General features: G+C 41.2%; 1 protein-coding gene across 4 annotated transcripts in view; it reads left to right on the top strand.

Moving 5' to 3' along the window:
- The first annotated feature begins 16,046 nt into the window (after window positions 1-16,046).
- LOC144473127 (titin-like) overlaps window positions 16,047-22,169 on the top strand; it is a 108,541-nt gene continuing 102,418 nt past the window's right edge. For all 4 annotated transcript variants that reach the window (XM_078186734.1, XM_078186733.1, XM_078186732.1 and 1 more), the window contains exon 1: window positions 16,047-16,763. In XM_078186734.1, the coding sequence (XP_078042860.1) occupies window positions 16,589-16,763 (175 nt within the window). In that variant the 5' untranslated portion in view covers window positions 16,047-16,588. The remainder of the gene's footprint in view (window positions 16,764-22,169) is intronic.

The raw sequence follows: 22,169 nt of genomic DNA, 5'->3' as shown, positions 1-22,169 counted from the left end.
TTGAATAAAACCGATTGCAATTAAAACGGTTAATTGTTATATTAACCGATAGCGGCATCAAATTATCTGAAATTAGATATGGACCTATGAATATGGAGAGTATATTCGAACAGTTTATTTTTAGCCGTTTCCCTTGCAACAATTGCAACGTTGACGAATATAGATCAATTTTCATAACTGACGCGCACCGACAGGAAAAAAAATGACGGCTACGAGGTAAATGATTTCGAAACGTTTGCTGTCCGATATTTAGCAAAGCCACGAAAGTTGTCAGTGCATTTCATTTGTCACCCGCGAAGTGGAACGAGACGGGGGATGGAAGCGTCGCGAGTAAACGACGCGAAACGTTCTCCAACATTGCGATGACATATACAGGGTGTCGCGAAAATCACACGCAATCGGAAATAGTGGGTTTCTCGAGGCATTTGAAACAACTTTTTCCTTAGCGAAAATGTAATCCTGCGCTTCGTTTGCGAATTATTAAGGAAAAACGCTGACCAATGAGAGCCGAGCTCGGCTTGTGAGAGGCGGAGGAAAGCCAGTTCTACCGATTGGCTCAGCCGCCTCGCGTCTGCAGATCTCGCCTCTCATTGGCCAGGGTTTTTCATTGATAACTCGTGAACGCTGCTTCGGAGAGAATTTTTGTAAAGGAAAAAGTTACTTTAAATGACTTCAGGAACTCCTTGTTGCCCGATTGCGAGCGACATTTGGGACACCCCGTATATCGAAAGCATTGTTCCGCCTTGCTCTTGTTGTGTGATTAGTCATAAGTATTTCAGGCACTCGCTTATTTCGGGAGGGAAAAAGAAATATGTGGAGCACAACACCGCTACCAACATTCGAGGTTACCAACACACGTTTACGCCGCGAGTCTGCCGGCCTCGCGGGGTTGTTAATTGAGCTTCCGAATTAATCATCTGCATTATACATATACATATATACATATATATTTGGGGACGCGAAATTTAATACCGGTGCTATTTGCGAGTGACGCAATGATGAGTCAGTCACTTTTATCGAATACTAGACGGTAGAAAACAGTTAACAGAGTTGTTCAATATTTAAACTTCTAGTACACATATTAAATAATAAAAGTTAAATAATCAGAAGATGCATTTCTTCCATTACTAATTTCAATAAACCGAGAGGAACGTCACAGTATTCTTACAATTTTCCAGTATCTTTTAATTTCGACGCTTTATTTTTCACATAAATAAAAACTCGATTACGGTAACTAAAAATCTTGTAGCTTTCCGGTTTTAATATGGCGCATTAAAAAATATTGTCACCATGACAGAAAAATAAATAAACAATAATTGTCAGCACGACGCTACAATGTCACCGAGACTGCAATATTATGAATAATAATTTTTAAAAATATAAAAAAATATTTTCTCGACAGACGAATTCGAAAATCGAATTAGAAAAGTAGAAAGAAACATCCGCGGACACAAATATCCCTAAATGAAAGTTACGTAATCGCGATGCCTGAGCCCTTGACGCGTTCCAATTCACAAGGTGCTCGTTAATAATAATAATAGTTTGGCGGTACGTAATTTTATACGGGCATATTAAACGGTTCACGGCGAGTGCCGATGAACGCGCTCGTATAAGCGGGGATTAATATTTTTGGAAGGATCGAATACTTGAATGTTCCCATGCACGATGAACGGCCCTCGGATGATGCGGTATGAAAATAGACGGTAAGGTAATCCCGGAATGCGATGGAAAATATGAGTCGACGATCCAAGAATAAACGAGAGAAAAACAAGCGGCCGCGATTGTTAAAGATCTTACGGTTTCTCTTCCTCTTTTTCTCAGAGACTCGCGTCGCGCTCGTTACGATTATCGAATCGCCTTGTTTCGACGAATCACGCTTTGTTTTCTTACCCCTGTCCGCGTTTTCGGACGGTACATGGGTCCGTTCTAATATTATCATAGCAATAACTGGCTATTACGCTCGAATATCATAATGGTAATAACAGTTTATTTTGTTAGAATATTATATACATTTATTTTATTAGAATATAATGCTAACGATAGAATATTAAAACTTTATTATATTAAAATTTTAGAATATTAATAATACTTTATTATACTCGAAAATTGCAGTTATACTTATTGACAAAAAGATCATTTTAATGTTCTAAATAATGACATGATCACAAAATGGAAAATTGCATAAAGTAAATAATATAATAACACTCGAATAAAATGTTTTAAATATTAATTCTCAGTGTTCCACATCGTTTCATTCTTATATAAATATTCGGCATAATAGTCAGCCCAGAATCCGTCAGGACGTGGATACATGCGTAATAAGACGCGATCGAGAATCTCCGGGAGGTCCGGCATGCGAGAGTCGCCGAAAATAGTCGCGAATCGACGAAATTTTACGACGATGTCCAACGTCGATTAAACCGGAGATGTCAGCGACTGCGTTCCGTTCGCGAATCAGACCCGCTTTTTGATGGCTCGGTTGAATGAACCGCGCGCGAACCTGCTCGCGATGCTCTACCGAGATTACTTGTAATTTTTCGTTTAGACGCCGTCTCAAAGGTGACACCGTTTGGCACGTTTCCTGTTGGAAAGGACGTTGACATCTGGCCCCATTCTTCTTCCTTCAGTTTTCCATTTTTTTTTTTATGTTAGCCTCCGAACATTTGCATGCACCAATTTTTTAAAGGGAAACTGTGATGAAAAGAGCATCTTAAACAGAGTAAATATTTATGTCTGTCCGACTGAATTTTTCTAGTCAGATATTTTATTCGAATAATTCTTTATTCGAATAATTCTTTATTCAAATAATTTTTTATTCAGACAACTCTTTATGTAAATAATTCTTTATATAAATAATTCTTTATACAAATAATTCTTTATTAAAATAATCCCTCATTGGAATAAATCACTCGCATAATTCTTTACTAATTTACAGTGAAATTAACTTGTAGTAACCTTACCGTTTATTTTTCTTTTAAATATTCTGGCACGCGTGGATCACATTTGAAGGCACAATTGAAAATTTTCGGATGATAATCGGGATTCATGCATTTGGCAGATTCTCACGACGGTGCGATATTAATTTCAGGAGTGCCGTCGCCGTTTTACGGTACCTACCGTGACCAAAACGTTGGCGAAAGGACGATCGAGAGCCCCCCGAAATACGTGGCACTGAGGGACCTCTTTCTGCCGCAGACGAACGACACGAAGCACCACCTGACTGCCATAAATCGCCAGCAACAGTATGATTCGTCCATAGAAATTAGCATGTCCGCGGACCGCAGGTAATTAAACCGCGCTAAACGAGCGTTTCCTATGACTCGATGAACACCGATGCGCGCGGATCTATTTATTGGCTGCGTATGAAATAGCCGCGGTTGAAATTAAACTTCCACCATTCGTTCAATCCATTAATCAAAGAATTATATAATTCATCAAAATAAGTAATATAAATTATAGGTTACATAATTATATTATTTATAACTCGTGCAGATCCTGTTTTCTGCAATGGATGGCACAAGATTTTGATTTCGCATAAATATTCGCAGTCTAATTATTCTAAATATAATTGAATTAAATTTTCAAATAATAGTTAATATAAATTATGAAATATTTAATTATTATAATTATAAGTAAACGGTCTCTGCTATAGCAATTTAATAAAGAAACCAACTGTTGCTTCACCCCATTTTATTTCACGAATAAAATTCCTTTTCGCTGAATTATTCCATGGGAGGGAGTTTAAGGGGTTGATCGTCGTCGTCAGTTCGGTGATCGGGTTGGCTGAGAATTAATTGAGTCGTCGCGCCGGTGAGTGATCGAGGCTGTTGTTTCCTTTAGTTACGCAGGTGGCAGCTATTTGGAGAGGCAGAACGCGACGGAAGAATGCGGGGAGATAACGAGCCGAAATCCGATAGCACGCCGGCTCGAGTATTCCAATTTCGAGGCGAATGGTTTCTGTCAGGAGGCCGGTGGTGATTTTTGCTACGACCGCGAATACTCCGCGTGCACACCGTCGAAGGTGAAGCGCCGGGACACCGACGGTGAGTGGTTTTCTATCGTATTATTCGACGGATATAGAATAGAGGAAACGGTTAAGCAACATCCTTTATCAACCTGTTGATACCAATCTGTTCGTTTTCTTTACCGACATCATACGCGCCTACGTTTCCACGCACACGCCTGCACATCGGTCTCTGCTAAAACGTCGAAATTGCGTGCTCGCGAGAACTCGATCGCGCTCTCTACACCGACCGCGCGAAAATATTTGATCAGCGCGCTGCGGATGTTTGCGCGAACTTTTATTATTATACAGGCCGAGCCGCGTAACCTGTACACTTCGAATAATTTGCAGCCCTTGAATAAATTTGAAAAATAGACCACGGATATTTCTGAGAAATGGGGAAAATATTCGGGGAAATGTGGAAATATTCACGATATTGAATTAAATATACATATAGAATATGCGAATCTACGCGATATTAAAGTAGGTACTAAATAAATAAATTCGTCTTAAATTGTAGCACAAGACATTTTTATTTTAGGCATAAGACGTTCAGACTTAGAGTGGATGTAAAATAGACGTCTTTGAGACGTTCATTGCTTATTGAGTATTAAGTCTTATTTTTGAAATTAAGTATGATGAAGCATTTGCAGATATTACGATATATTATACAAATTGCAGTGCATTACTGTTGCTTTAATTATTTTCCAGAAATATATGCATCAGCATAAACATCCACGGTCGAATTATAATATAATATAAAATTGTTTCGAACACGAAATTTGCGCAGAGGCAACCGACAGTGTACTACCTCTTATATTTAATGATTTTCTCTAAAACGTCAGTAATCGGTTCGAAGTTATTACAGGTGTGCAGCCTATATATATAATAAAATTTGATTTTCGGCAGTACCGGGAAGACGTGAAAGGAAAACAATTGAAACAATGTACGAGTCTACCGAATTTTTGTATACCAACGTACTCGATAGGTTTCGTGAACTGTAAAAGTTGATATTGTTTATTGGTTGCTTGCCGAATTCACGGAATCCACCGGCGACTGTTGTTTTACCGTTTATTTTTAGTCAGATTCCTGATAATATTTATATGAGCTGCCGATTCGATGTTTTTCCTTGCGAAAAATTAAGTTCGGATTTCGTTACTATTTCTAGACCAGCGACTCTCTCTCTCTCTCTCTCTCTTTTTTTCTGAAAAATAAGTTTCAAAGAACTCGGTTAGTTAGCGCGGGCGCACGTGAAGCAACGCGACTTGGCGTTCACCCGGTTAACGAGTATCAAACTCCCGCTGGCATCGTTCGCCTGTCGCGTTGATTAATCTCGATGCTCCGGGGGGAACGTCGAAGACAAGGGATCTTCGGCGAGGCTCGGTAACCCACATTCAGGGTCCTTCGACCGATTACTCGTTCACGCGGCCCGCGAAAATAGCATCCGGACGGTGGCGATGCGTCGCGCCCCTGTCGTGTACCTTGCGCTGATGCGAGGTAATCCTATCTATTGCCGCGTGACAAGCTTCGGGTGAACTGATCGCTCTGTTCCCATCGATATCTTCTAAAAAAAACAAGTAATTTTTTTTTAGCAATTTATTTTCTATTAGATGAGGCACTTTCAAGATGGAATAGAAAATGTCTGAATTCCAAAAATCTGATCCAACGGCAAAGAAAAATATGCAGCCGACATATAGTCGAGTAAAAATTGTCTATTTCGCATGATTTATGAAGGCTGACGTTTCGTGTATTAATATATGAGACATATGAGAATGACAAGACTAGAACGTGTTTGCATCGAATTGTATAATTCGTATAAATGAATCTGGTGGTGTTGCAAGATGTTGATACGATGATCGACGTATCGCTTTAATCTAATTAAATATTATATTCGCTGAAACATATTTCCTGCATGTGTTATATACTAGAAATATTTTTACGATAAAAGAAAATCAGAAAGCAGTCCCCGGGTGTAAAATTAATGGTAACGAATACACCGTCAGTGCGATCGACAGTTTTGCCCAATACTCGCCGGAGTTTTGCAAGCTTCTGCAGAGGTGAGGAAGCGGAGCGAGCCGCCGCGTTTTCTCAGGAGGATTTCTAGCGGGCTTGAAGCGGACGTTGAATCATAGGCGACTCGCCCCTTCGCGCCCCCTTTACGCCCCTCGATGCCTCTTTCCGCTCCTTTTCGCCGCGTCTCGGCGAGTATCTCCTCTTCGCGGCCCTCGAAATAGACGCGTCGCTATGCGCTACCTTGGCGGACCGCGGTGATTCACTCTCGTGACCCATCTTTCGATGATCCACGGAGACCGCGATCGATCCGGCGACTCGGATCTCGCCAGACCGTCGTCGAGCCACACCGTTTCATTTTTCTCAATCCGTTGGCTTTCTATTCGATCCTGTAATTACAATCGAATGTAAACTCTGTTAACGTTAAACCGCGGTCATTTGCGATTAAATAAATTACAAATTTAATTTATATTTAAACGTGCAACGTGGCAGCATATCACGGAATATTATTACATTACGTTCCATTACGTTATAACAGTCTATTACGTATTGTAAATCGGTGTTCGCTACGGCGCGTCACGTTCCATATATTTTTCGCGCGGTTGTTGAATGAAACGCCTCGGATTTATCGTTCGCGTCACGGAAATCGCCGCGTCGTGTGCCACCGGTGTCGCGATATTTTTATAAACGTTACATTTCGCCGGCGTCCGAACGATACCGATTTATCGGGATGCTTCAACGGTGGACGCGCGCGCGATTCAAGGTTCCGCGGGATCAAGCGTCAATGATTCACTGGACCGCGCAACAGGGGAGCCTTCTCTAAAAATAATAGGGCCCCGCCAGTCATTGTTTCGTAGGTGTTCGTTACACAAGCGCGGCGAAAAAAAACCGTGGCTCCGAATCCACCGGATATTTCTGCCGATATTGTAACGTGTTCAAAATAATCTTGTTTTTCGACAGTCCACGGCAAACACGGACGAGCGATTTAATTGTAGTACAGCCCGTCCAGGTGAGTCACTTTGGCACTCCGTGGATCCAAGTGCCTCTGTTCGCGGGACGAAACCGCTAATTTTCATCCGCCGGGTGCTGACATGTTGCAGCTTCGAGCGCGTTCTATCGTGCGCACATGTTGCAGAGATTATACATCGAGCGTGGAGAAATACGCGGCAACAGACTGTCGACACTGATTTTAGAACAACAAACTATGTTGGATAACCGGGCTGCCATGGATGGAATTATCATTTAGGCAACGGACAGTGAATTTTATATGTATATATGATAATAATCGACAGGAGAAATACGAAATACTAAGAATATTTAAATAATTGACCAACACCACTCTGTCAACGCATTTTCATCGAATTTTTTTTGTTTCTTTTAATCTATCCAAACAATTTTTATTTTCCACAAAAATCCAAGGTGTATTTATTACCTTGCATAATTTAGTTATTGTTTTAAATTAAATTTAATTGTTATTTATTACTTCGTACGGCTTGAAATTAATAACTTCAGAAAATTAGAGGAACGCTGTTTACTACGACTGAAATGTAGTCGAACTTCAACCCTTTGCAACATTGCGTAAAACGATCCTGCGATCGCTGCGAAATGTTTGAAAATACATTCGGAACGTGCGAAATTTTCGTGAATTTTCCAGATCGACGCAGCGTCCCGATTCGGCCATGAAACCAAGCGAGAACAATGCAAGGTTCCCACGGGTTCGCTAATAAATTCAAGCAAACGGTGCGCAAAGACACCTGTCCTTTGACATTGTGGCAAGCTTTTGGCACGCCTCCGCGTGCACTCTCCGCGCGAACGCGGCGCAACGGATACCTGCGCGCCTATGAAAAACTAAAAATAATGCTGGTCGGAGTCCAGTGTCGGTTCGACCTCGGGTCTAGGGCCAGGACGGTTTCGAGGGTGTGCCCGTCGCGCATCCCTTTCGCTTCCTCTTCTCGGATAGTTGATTTCAACGCGGGAGACCCGCTCGCGATCCGCGCGTAATAAACGAACGCGAAGAAGCGGATACTGGCGTGGCGATTGCGAAACGCGCCGCCGGCGAACGGCGGTGTTTCCGCGACGCGGCCGTATATGCGTGTGCCTCTCTCACCTCGTAACGTGAAACCGATGCCATTGTACACTCTATACGATTCTTGCCGGGCGGTAATGTCTGAATTACACGCTCGCGCACCGCTGGATCTGACCCATAACTCGCCGCTCCTGCCACGGATTCGAGACACGGTCGACGAAATTTCTGCGGGCACGCTGATATTTTCTTTAGCAAAAAACCTAAACATTTTAATGATGAAATTAAAAATCGGTAGAATGTATCGCGAAGTCGTAAGAAATGAAAAATCAGCTTAGCAAGCAGAAAAACCTGATGTATTTAGGAATTATTATTTTATTTTTATGTACAGAGTGAGACGCATAACTAATCGCTGGATTTCTATGCAAAATAAAAATTGTCTTTATTAATTGCAAGATGCATGATCGATACGAAAATTTATTTATTTATTTTCTTCTTCGTGTTAATAAGTTAACGAGAGTCTCACCAGAAGAAATTCTCGACTCATTGAAATCATCAAAGAGAACAATTAATATTTATTAAAAAGCGTACAGGGTGGAATTTAAGAACGCCGTTGCGCTATTCTCGGTGTACTAGAACGATTAAAAGCGGCAATAAATTTTGATTCATCTTCCAGTTCCTACAATCGACTCAACAAATTTTAATTCCGCGCTGAAATCAGCGGTCTACTAATAATCGTTTCGACATCGGTATATGTCGGCATCTGTCGGCATTAATGAATATCTTAGCCGATTATTTTTTTGAGTAAAAGAAGGAATGTAGAAATAGCTGGGGGGATTAATACTAAATCTACCGAGGTCTAAAAACGACCAAAAATTGCGTCGTAAGAGTTATGAGGTAGAATTTATTCAAATTTCTCACATTTTTCTCAATAATGTGGAATCAGTTATTCGACTGACGGTGGTAGGTTTAGCGTTAACAAGAGCAGAGTAGAATTACTTCAACTGTAGAAAAGTTATAATATATATAAAAATGCTACGAATCCGGTGGGCGCATTATCGATCGATAATTCATCGAGCGACCGCGAGCGGTGCCACTAAAATTACTCAGCACCCGTTGAAACAAGGTCCGTAGCGATGTTGAAGGTGAAAGTTATCGAGGTTTCTGACAATCGGGCACGATCTTTGTTCCGCCATAAATTAGAACGCGACAATGAAACCATTTATCGTTCGGAGCGAGTACCGTACGTGCCAAACACGCCATTAGCTCCCGAACGTTTACGGAGCCGGGCGTAAAATTGACGCCGATAAATTCCGGTCCCATTAAAAGCTGAAACCTCTTTCCCGGCGGCCGACCGACCGCCGGAGGAACCAATTTCAACGCGCGCGCGCGCGCGCGCCCGCTACGAACAGTTTCGCGCGCGTGGTAAGCGATGCGATGCCGAGAAAAATCGTGTCCAACCGTTACCGTTTCGCGTCTCGACGAATCGGAGCGAAACAGCGCGCGAGCTCTCGAGTCCCAGAGCGCGCTAGCTCGTACCTAGAGCTAAAGAGCCGAATGCACGTGCGCCGGCTGGCGTCGGCCCGCACAATGCCCGTAACACGATGCAATTTTTAATAACAGTCGGCCCATTCGTCATTTTATACCGGTCAGGCGTCGACGGTGTCGAATCCGACGATTCCAACGTCGAATTACTCGGAGGCCTTTGCGACGACCGCGACCGTAGCGAATTATGGCAATCGATAAACGACGGATGGTTACGCAAATGCAGATTTTTATAGCAAGTGGGGTAGCCGGTTACTCCGGGACGACCAATCGCTGCGATCTTTTCTCTGTTTTCGGGTAGAAGAAGAGGTAGAACAGTAAACTATTCTTTCGCAATTTTGGAATAGTTAAAAACAAGATTTTTATGGATATCCTTAGGTAAACTTGTAATAAATATAACATATAAATATGAGTACCAAAAAAATGGGGTAGCAATGGGAGACGATACTATTTTCCTAAGATATAAGTTAAGAAACTGCTTCGAGATATACACTTATTCTTTTATTGCTGCAAATGCTAATTACTTACTTTTATATAGCTTTTTACAATTTTATACAATTTTTCAGAAATCGCAAATGTGAAATTTGTTCTTGGAACCTTCGCAATCGTTATGAATTCGCTAATGGCAGGAAGCGCGTCGAATTCACGATTCTGCCTCGAAGTTTTCTCAGAATTTAACGACGCAAACAAAGCGCACAGCATCGTTGTTTGCCGATCGTTAGCTGTCCAGGTCCCTCGTCGACAGCGACACCAAACGAACCGATTCCAATCGCATTCTTAACTTCCTCGTCTTATCCGACGCCTTCCTCTTTCGTTCGCAGCAAGTTCGAATGTAATTCCTTTTTACTTAATAAAAATTGCCCGCATCGATTACAAGACAGCTTAGTGGCAACGACGACCTGTCCGCAGTAGACTGCCTTGTGCCACTTCCTAAACTGATAAGAAATGCTCACGACATTGTTCCCTCGCAGCGCGGCTTGTAAAAGAAGCCAACGATTGTACCAGCTTTTTACTTTCAGTGAAATTACGCTTCATCCTCGCGAGCATCGCGTCTGGCAACAGTGTTAAATAATTGCGTTTAATGTAAAAAAATTAGTGAGTACAGTTTCTAGTAAATTACGGTACTAAATGTTGATAAAAGACTTTTTAATTCAACAAAAAAAAACCATTCTAATCCTTTGTAATATAATTGAGTATTACTTTCTTTAGAATATTGCTAAGGTACTTAGGTCGAAAATGAATTAGTTTAGAGGATACGATTTTTATTCCGTGTGCCCATCGAATTACCGCGCGGCGCTGACCGAGCAGACTGTTCCGTTAGCCACTGCGCTCGGTTGTAAACAGGACCCGCCGGGATCGTCAACAGATGCGTTCTGTTTTGTTTACTGTCTTGGTTCCGTTGCACGTTGGCGCGGTATTATTGTGGGCTAAGCGGACCCCGCGCGCATACGATGTTAGAAGATCGTCGATTTCGGAATTCCGTGGCACGCGCGACCGAGCGTACGCGCAACACGAAAGGCCCGGGCCTGTCGCGACTAAACTTGCCTCGTAGGTTTCGGCTAGGTGATTTGTACGGACATGTGTACACGAAAGAGAGGGGGACTGGGGGGAAGGGACCGGGGTGTCGGAAAGAGGACCGATATCCATGGGGTCGCGGGCTGGATAGAGATAGAGAGCGACGGAAATTCTCGGAGAGATCGCTCTCCTTCTCTCTCTCTCTCATTCTATAGCTCTTTCTTTCTCTCTTTCTCTCGAGCGAAACAGATGATGCGGGAGCGCGTGGAACGCCGACACGAGGGACCGAGACACCCGGCGCCGAATTACTGGGTGACTGGAGAAATATTTAAATGGATCCTCGCCATTACTAGACCGACGTTCTCTTCGTGCATCTACGCTTTATTTCGGGCGCGTAGGGAATACATTTTTCTCCCTCGTGGAAATTCCTGTTTTTAAACTCTCTACAACGCAACAGCCTGTCGAACACGACGAACTTAATAATAATCGCATTAAACTATTTTAAACCTTTCAGTATCGAGCAACGATATATCGTTGTTGACTATGCTTGAGAAAATGTTGTCTGCATATAGAAACAATGTAAAGATTAAATTAAGCGAAATAGGGAAATTATACGAAGAAGGGCTGCTACTCGGTGAAGGAGAGCAAGACGAAGCAAGTCTTAGAACGATTCAATGAGATTCGAGAACACTAAGAAATACCGGAAAAAATTCAGTAAGGCTTGGAAAGACTCAAAACATTTAGAAGGACTCTGAAAGATCCGGGAAGACCCAGGAAGACTTGGAAAGAGATTGAAAGATCTGAGAAAGATTCGAGAAGACTCTGTAAGGCCCAAAAACAGAAGAGAAGACAAAGAATGACTAGGAAAGATGGCTACGCCTTTCCATAAGCCGCGAGCGACTACGCTGTCGCTTGACCGACGAAGAAGGAGAAAAAGGTGGAGAAAGGGGCTGCGACGTTCGAGGGGGGGTAAGGCGCGAGAAGTGCGTAGATGCGTGGGTGGCTGTCAGTGAGCGCGAGAACACTGCGTGAGCCGCGCGCCGACTTGCGGCTCCGCTCAGGCCACGCCACGAGTCCTCTTCTCTCTTGTCTCTCTCTTGTCTTGCCTCATCTCGCCACGAGATTCATCGCGCAACGGTCGATTCGAGTAATCGTATACTTGCTCGTTCAGAGCGGTTCCACTTGTCGAACGATCGGAAAAACGCCTAGCCCTTGTTTAAATGGATCGGTCGGATGCGAATTATTTCTCGATCCTCTGGTGAATCGTCGTTTGTGCCTCTTTACACGCAGGACGATTTTCTCGTTTCGTTCGTTTCGGTTCGAACGTCTTAGTTAGATGCAACACACTCGCGGGACTTACACGATAGCTGATATAACGTTGGGTAAGGTAAATGTTCCCGTTCGCGACCACGTTGCACCGTCGACTTGCTCCGGTTACTGAAAAATGCAAATGTGTGTTCAGATAACGCGGCTCCTCCTCGGCCGTGCCGTGGATATTCGTAATGTTTCGCGGATTTTGGCGTCATTGCGTATGTAGAGGATCCTCAGGATTATATATTAATATATATTATAATATGATATGTACATTTACACATGCTGTAGGTAATATTGGATACACTATCGATTATACATTATAATTATAATAATAAATATCAATATAATAAATATAATTCTATATTATATTAATTTTTATGTATAATTATATTACATAGTCAATGTTACCTATAATATTAACAATAGCGTACTATATTGTACACATTATATTCTATAATGAATATTACAGATAATTTTGTATATTTTCTATATTTTAGTAGAAAATATAACTTCAAAAAATGGAATATTTTATACCTATACACTTCCTAAATTCTCGGCTTTGCAATTAACAAAGGCCGTTTAATTACAGAAGGTGTTCACATTGAAACTATTTAGCGTTCTTCTTGCGAACAATAAACGCTAAGCAAAAATGAAAGTGGAAAAGGTTACACTGTTTTCTGCGAGCAACGTAACGGTGTTCGCAATATTTCTTCGCTCGCATTATCTTTTTAGAAATTAAGGCCACCGTCAACTTTTCATGTAGAATGTTACGTATTCTTTCTCCTTTTTGACATTGAAAGAAGAGCGCGCGCGCCTAAACGAATGTTACGTGCAAAGTATGACAAATGTATTACAGAAGCATGAAATCAATGTCTCCGTAGATGTATAATATGTGTATGACCTTGTTCTCCAGCTACAGCTGTTTTTGTGTTACACCAGTTGCTCACCTGTCTCTCGACGGAAACCGCGCGAAACGACCACTTCTGGTCTTTGATTACGGCCGTAAATTATGTCACCGTGAATTATCCGACTCGTTCGCATTTTCTATTTCACTTGTTTACGATTGTTTACAATTTAGTTTGACCTGGTGACCTCTAACTATTTCAAACACTGTTTCGAAAATGATCGCTTTATTGAATTTACATATGTAGACAATGAAAAAATCAGAATACATTATTGACCCATTTACACGTTAATATTGACGTAACATGGGAAAAGTCAATGTACGTCGAATTCTCAATGTATTTTAATTTCGAGCAATTTTATTTCGGACACAGTTTACCCGCGACCATCCCGAGGAATAAGCTCGACGAGTTTTCGTGTCTCGTTCCGCTGCCCGTAGTCGATTTCTTCATTCGGATCGGTCGACGAGGACGATGTTTCATTGCGTGTCAACGCTCTGTGTACAGGTTTTATGATTGAAACGCCGAACACCGTGAAAGTTGTCGCGACTGATGAATAAATTTTCCATAATAGAGCAGTTCAGCTGGAAACAGGACACATTGTACATAGAGAGAAAGAGAGAGAATGTGTACCCGGCGGAGAAACATTTTTCGCGTGGGCAGACGTTTCGTATCGTTTTGATTATAATTTTGGTAAGCGAATTTCCGAGAAGCGGGGGCGACGTTGTTCTCGCTCGTTCTATAAATACCAGTGGGTCGACAATTAATTCATTAGGAAAACAAAATCAATAAGACAGATTCGAAATAGAATGGAAGACGCCTCCATCGTGTTTCTTGGTCACTATAACGCTTAGCATAATTCAAGCGAACAGTGTCAAGCTGTGAAAGCTTTTTCGAATTTTGTTAAAGTATGACCACTGAAAATATCATATTCTTTTGTTGGATTAATTACTGTCTTTACTCAAATTTCATTTATTTTGCTATGCAAAGTAGGTAATATTTATAAAAAAATAAATTCTTCTTGAGAAATGTTGATACGTTGACCCACGTACCTTGTATGTCTAATTCCGAACGATCAATCACGCGCGGTATGAATTTATTAACAATTTAGACCTTTCTTCTATCATGAAGGTTAATCGGACTCGGACATGAATCATCGGACACGCCGAGGGCTATTTCTGGTCATTGAAACATTAACAATATAAGACGCAACATAATCTGTTGTCGAAAACGGCCGCGCAATGTTTTAGACGTGACTGTGTTTCCTCGCGATCTAACTGCAACATTTTCCAATGTTTCGTGGAAACTTGCCATCCACGTTTTCTGTAAAATTGTTTAATTCATCGATATATATATATATATATATATATTATATTACTATTACTATATATTATAGCAAAATATTTATAGCAATATTACTATAGCAAAATTTTTATAGTAATATTACTATAGCAAAATTATTATAGCAATATTACTATAGCAAAATTATTATAGCAATATTACTATAGCAAAATTATTATAGCAATATTACTATAATAATAGTATTATAGTAATATTCTTAGATATACACATAATAAAATTAATTCTCCAGATTCGGAAAATCTGTTAAACTATAAAAGCCGCGAACATCGGTCCAATAAATAGAAACGTTAATATTTATAGAGTCGACCGATTAATATAGCGATTGATAATTACGAGACTCGCAATTTCACTGGTTCTAATTTCAAGCATTCCACCAATATCCGAGAAAATATCCGACACTTATCGCTCTTCCTTTAATTGCGAGCACGTATTTAACAGAAGGCATCAATCATCTCCGATCCAATCCGTCTTTACCGCGTTCGTTTGAAATTGGCCCTGTACCACTTTCTAGACCCGGACGAACGCTACGAGTCGAATGAACGCGTGGCGCGCGCGTAGTAATCATAATTCCGGATTAAATAAGTGAACCGCGTCAATTTCACTTCATTGGGTCGGCGAACTAGGTAAACACCCAATTTCTCAGTCGTCCACCGAAATTACGACGTAACTTTCCAATAACCTTCGCGCCCCGGTAGCTATCATTTCCTGAACATCGTACGATTTATTTCGCAGTAAATTTCCAAGTGTCTCCAAGCATCGATGCAACGATCCGTCCGGATGTAAAGCGATAAATTTAAGGGGTCGGGGAGGTAGCCCCGTAAACAATCGTTTGCTAGTAATGTTTAAGATAAGCTTTCGAAGCTACATGTATTTTTGTAACATTAATTACGACAAATTCCTACTGCGTTAAATAACGTACAAAATATCTATTTATATATATATATCTGAATTTATCGTAAATAAGGCAACGAAAACACACGATTACAAAATTTAATCCAGACAAATTACGGACAGCTGATGTTCGGGGGATGTCGCCCCCATGAAATCCCGCTTGCCGTTGAGCCTTCCGGCAGGAAGTAGGGAAAAAGTCGCGCGGGGGTGGCACAGTGAAAACGGAGTCATCCATTTCCTCGTACGGGTACGCGGCAGCGTGTAGTACGCGCGTACTTGTTAAGGGTGTGAAAAATCAGGATGTCCCGTGACAGGCCGCGTCCGCTGCCCCGGCGTCGTTGATCGTCGGTTAGCGTCGCCGGTCGGCGTCGGTGCGTCGGGACGTCGGGCGTCCCCACCCTCGAGGCGAAACCCCCCACCGCGGCGACGGCACGTCCTCGTGGAAGGCCGTGTTCGTTTTCCGAGGCGGCATCGGCCGGCAATTCGCATTCGACCGACGTCTTGGTTTAAAGAGTCTCGGGGACAAGACTTTTGATGATGACTTGACTTCTGCCGACTGGAGTGAGCCGCGGCCATAACAGAGCATAGAACGAGAGCTTGAGAAAAAAAATAGAGAATAATACGACGAGGAAGAATATAAGCAGCAAGGAGAATTAATAAAAGAGAAGAAAGTCGACGAACGGAGGGAAAAAAGAAAATAGAACCGGATTATCAGTTGTTCGAATTCTTTAGTCTTATTTTGCTCCGTCGAACCGGGTTTAGAGTATTCGCGAGTGACGCGACACATGATCCACGAAACCGATCGTCTTTCGTAGGCTTCGATGGTTTTTTGATGTTGGTGAGTGCCGCCCAGTGAGTGCACCGCAGCGAGAAGTTTTACCGCGCCGAGGCGATCCTCGGAGAACGAGAAGCGAGAAGGAAGGAAGGAAGGAAGGAAGCAGGGACATACGGTTCCCCGGAAGCACGTCGACGACGAAGAATTAATCGAGCCACAGACGACTTGGATTTCTCCACTGATCCAAGATGAAGCGACAAATGTCTCAGCCGCAGCAACAGCCGCAGCAGCAGCAACAGCAACAGCTGCAGCAGCAACAACAGCAAACGGTGACCAGCCAGCAACAACAACAACAGCAGTACATACAACAGAGAACCGAACGACAGTTCACCACCCGGCAGCAAATCACCAGTCAGCAGAGAGGTCAGTCAGGTTTGTCGATGCCCGCGAATCGATCTCGAACTCGTGCTAACTCGAAATCTAGATGAAAATCCCGACACACTCTTACAATTTTCTTGGAGTCCTCGAATCGAGTATAAAGACAGTCCTTGTTAATTTAACCTTAGAACCGCCTGGAAAAGCATTTAAAAAACATCGAGGTTCTCCTCGTTCTCCTATATCATGCTATACTTCATATTTGTTCATTTTTAAGATAACAGTGAAACTATTATTTATTGCTTTTCCCAATCTTAGTAGTCACAATATTATTTCCGAAGATTTTCTTTCGAGTCATCTCCGCAACCCTGTGATGTCACTTGCGTCGAAAAATGTAAGGGGGTCGTTCCAGGTGTTAATATCAGGACAATTTAGGGACTCTAAAATTTATCTATGTTATCATCAAATATGATAATAATAATAATAATAATAATAGGCGATCGTCGAGGAGCGAGGACTAGAAGGCAGAAAATAACCGGTAGAAAATCCCTCCGGATTTCTCGGCGGAGAATATCCCCTTGACGAATATTCTATTTTCGAGCGAGAGCACCGCCCCTGCGCGAGCTCTAAAGATAGTTCTCCACGCTGTTCTCGACGCCAGCGTTTCGAAAATTCCTGCACGCGCCGTAAACGCTCTCGTAAGGGTCGCCCTCCCCGAAGAGGGTGGCCCGCGCGCGTTGCATCTTGGTTGACTCGCCCGAGGAAAATCAGAGGCGCCCACCACACGCAGCTGTCAAAATCGCAGCCGAACCCGCTCTGCTTCCCGTCCGCCCCCCCCTCTCTCTCTCTGTCTCTCTATCTCTATCTCTATCTTTTTCTCTCCACGGGATATCTGTCATTGGCCCGCGGATTGCGTCCCCGGCTGCACTCGATCCGAGGGGAAAAAATGCGGCTTCTAAATCTGGCCAGACACACTTTCCACGGGGCCCCACTCTCTCGGCCGCCCGTCGCCCGTCGCCCGAGAGAAGTAACGAGCTGAGACGACTGCCGGTTAATTAGCAAAAGTATCGGCGATCCTCGCATCGCCGCCTCGATGACAGAACCGCTCTCCGTCCTCCCGCGACGTCGCCTGTCTCATTCTACGAATTATCCATCTATTTATTTATTTACCGATGAACGGATAAAAGGCTCCTGAATGATTATTATCATAATTATTATTATTATAATTATATTGACTTGACCCCTTGACGTACCATTTTCTTCACAGTCACTGCGACGACTTAAAAAGGACAGAACATCAATGTTTATTCCGTGCCTGAATTTACCTCTATGCTTAAACATTAATATCAGGAAATTAGAATTTTATCCCAATTTGAACACGTTGAGCGCCGCGTCACCCAAACATGGGTGACACTAATTTCTGACCAATTTTGAAAATTCATTTTCATTGTAATATATATGTTCTAGTTTCGCTTCAATTAATTAAATTGCTTTAACTATGTGGAGATTTTAGTGGTGAATTGTCGGTACTGAACGCGAAATAACATCCGTATTTAATTATTTATTACCAGTAATATACATCACGAGTCGGACTCGTCAAAGTACTGCGAGGGGTTAATTAGCTCGCATCGCGATCATTCGATAGTTCCCCGTGCATTGTCTTCAATGGCAGCTTTATTCTGCCGTAATGCCCGGCGGAACCGAATAATGTTCCCTCAAGCAGTGGCAGCGGTGCCGCGCTTTCGAAATTTTGTTACGTATTCGGAGCATCCTTCTCGACGTCGAAGCTGTGTCTAGGATGTCGTAAATATAGAACCGTTCCATAAATACGGAAAGTTTGACTTTGAAAAGCGTCGCGATTTTCCACGTAGCCGCGCGAAATTAGAAATTGTTCGATTGACACACGGCGATCCGGGGGCAGCGCCCATTGATCAGCGAAAGTGTCGTCGATAATTCGTGACGTTTGATAGACGTAAACGTGTAGGATGCGCCTGTAATAAATAAGGGAGGATGAAATCATGACGCGAATATTACAGCGTTCGCTTTCATTGTGATGCAAAATCACGCGAATATTAATAGATTTAAATCTGTAACCATTCAATTTTATGGAGCTTCTATTATTTGAAATTATTGTGCACTTTGCGTAATGTTTAATAGTAAATCGCCTGTCATTAAAATTTTTGCGAACCGCGAACGTGATATTTATATTGGAGTTGTAGTCGTGGGAGAAGTGAAACTTTTGGGATCATTAGAATTTGGTCAGACTCGAAAGTTAAATAGGGAGCAGCTGTTCGCATAACGTTCTGCCATCGAATAAATCGCGGAGAAGTATTGCCGGCTGATATGTTGCTGATCTTGACATTTTTGGGACGCCGAATGAATGGAGTTCTATGATCGTTATCGTCTCGAACTTTCAAGCGCCCATTGTTCTGTGAATGAAGGAATATTTTCCGAGGGATCATTGCCCACTAAATTGTCTATTAAATTGCCTATTATATTTTATATTATATTTTATATTATAAATTAATTGTTAAAGCAGTCGGTGCTCGAGATCCTCCATTTTCAAAGAATTACAGTGTGGATAATTATTTCGAACGAAAATCGATTGCTTAACTAAATCAATTGGATTAAAAATTTTCATAAAATGGCAGTATTTTATTCAATCAATATTAGCATCAATTATTTCTTCAATGTTTCCACACTGTAGAAATTATAGCGAAATTAATTAGCTATAATGTCGATTAACGCGAAAATTTCTTCGTAAATATGTTAAACTTAAAAGAACTATACCGTCATTCATTACGTCATAAAACAAATTATTTTAATACAGTAGATGCATTTTCTAATATAATAAATTAGGAAGTAGTAAATAAAACTCTTCTAATAATAATAAAATTACTGTGTAAATTATATGGTACGCTATGGTAAAATATAATTAAAATATATTATCAATTCATAGAATTAAATAAATATATGATTGATATCGTCGAAATAGCACCTACAGCTTGGAACCTAAACGCGAGAATCACTTTTCAGCGAAGACAGTCGCGCGGGGCGAGAACGTCGCAGGGGTGGATCAGAAGCTGCCTAAAAGAAAATTACGACGGCCGGTCCTTCCGTTAGCGAAAGCATCGTGTTAAACAGCGTGAAAGCGTTAGGAGACGAGGATCGTTATTCCCGGTGTGGAAAATTGATGTTACCGACTCGTAGTGAAATGGCAGTTTACGCGAATTCCGGCGAATATGAAGTTGGAGGCGTTCCAATGGGGAGGGAAAACGCGGATGAAAATACCGTACGGTTGTTATACCGTGTTTACGCTTCGCGAGCTCGTTGCGCGATCCCATGCAAAAATCGGAAGATCGCCAAAAATTCGAATCCGCTCCGAAAACGGAGAAAAAAGAACGCGGTTTTGTAAGCGCCAATCTCGGGCGAGAATTACTCGAACGCCGTTTCAAATGGCGTAACTTTTTCCAAGCCGGGTCCGAATTACTCGAACCCATTCTTAAATGCTAAAGAGATCAGTTTATCGAGCAACGACTGAAATACTTTCTCTATTTAAATTTTTGTATTATTTGGAACGACGAAAGGAAAGAAGGAACTCTCGTTTTCTGATTTATTTATTTATCATTATTATTATTATTAGTTGAAATAATTTTTAAAATATTCTATGCATTCTATAAATATTATGTGTAATAAGTATTATTATTTTATAAATATTATTGGAAATAATATATTTGTTTTATTCATATTTTATGTTCAGTTAAAAAAATTAAAAAAAGTCATTCCAAGTAATAGCAAAATTAGAAAAAAATTATAATTTATTAATTGTAAACTAGTCGCCTTAGTATTTGAAAAAAGAAATTCGAGACGTCTAGCTCACTTTTACGAAAGTACCAGGGTTTGAAAAATCATTCAATTATTTTCTGCCGGGGGTTGCAGTCACCATACTTTCTGATTTCGACCCGTAACCGCGGAAAAATGCGTTCGCGCGGGAAACCGAAGCACGCGTTGGTCCCTGTGAATCATTTGGCCGAAATAAGCTAGTTTGTCAGTGTTAGAATATTTTTGTTCGTTTAATCATGCTAGCCGAATCATTCGGCGCTTATTTTTCTTCGACACGCCCCCACACTTCGACGACCCTTAGGTATCGTCGACGTCACGATTTCTCATAGTCGCTGATGCTTTTCTCGATGCAGGTCATCGTGGAAATTTATGGTCTCTAACAATAGCGCGTGAAGTAATAGAATTTGATTTGTTTATAATGATTTTATTGCGTTCTATACACGCGAAATGTTTGACACGTATAAACATCCGTAATACTCCTAAATTCTCGTTTAATAATCCTTAAAAGTTATTCTCAATACTCTTATTTACTATACTGTTTTTTAATATTATTATTTATTATATTATTTGTTACATAGATTATTCTCTTAATTTGACACAACTTGTATTCTACAACTTCTATTACGTTATTTATTCTCTTGCATTATTTCATCGTATTTTCTTACATTATTTATTTCTACCCTCTTGCATTATTTATCAGTATTTTTAGAAACTGACGAGAATGTAGGCGAAACCCATAGAAATTAATTGTACCAATATTTTACTCATGGAAGGTGGTTTATAATCGCAGTTTATAATTCTGCATAGAAACTGCTGATATAGTTAACAAAATGAACGTCCATAGTACGATTTTCTGCAGATCTTAACCACGTTTATGGCTTTGGACCCGAGACGAAGATGTTCCAAAATGTTTGAAACGGTTTCGAGACACCACTTTTGCCAACTGCGTTTTCGTCGTCTAATAAAAACACCGCAGATCTCATGCCACCTGCCAACTGAAATCGATGCTGTTTCGCGATGTATATGATTAGACGTAACATAAATAATGTGGCGTATATAGGGGCCTCTGTCAAGCATTTTCAGCCGAATAAAACATTTAAATTATGGACATGAACTTCTCATAACAAGAAAAAAAGGAATTATATCGTCTAAATATATATTTATTTATTTATTCATTTATATACACATAATCTATTGCATGTATATAAATTTAAACATTTTTTATCAGACTTTTCCCGCGATAGATTAATTATCCTTGAATAAATCAGCCACCCTATAGATGACTCGGAACGACAAGAATTTTCGGAATTCTCCGTGCACAGGGTGAGTCGAGCAAAGGAGATCACGCGAATAACTCGAGTAGGTTTTTAAAATGCAGTTTAGAGCAGCCGTTTTATTTGTAACTTGTAATTGCACAATTACGTAAATGAAATTCTCAATAGGAACGGGATCAGCTGACCAAAGCGAGAAAGCTTTCGAGTGTAATAAATCTCTTGCGCAGCAATAAACATCCTACTGGTGAATCAATTGAGTTTCACGCCACAAATAATTTATCAATTCTAAGTTTCGCGAAAAATTGTTGTTAACAATTCTGTTTTTAATAATTTCCCC

The sequence above is a fragment of the Augochlora pura genome, chromosome 7, assembly GCF_028453695.1.
Source record: "Augochlora pura isolate Apur16 chromosome 7, APUR_v2.2.1, whole genome shotgun sequence".
Taxonomy (NCBI): Eukaryota; Metazoa; Arthropoda; class Insecta; order Hymenoptera; family Halictidae; genus Augochlora; species Augochlora pura.
The sequence above is the reverse complement of the archived record's forward strand: the minus strand, read 5'-3'. Positions and strand labels throughout refer to the sequence as shown.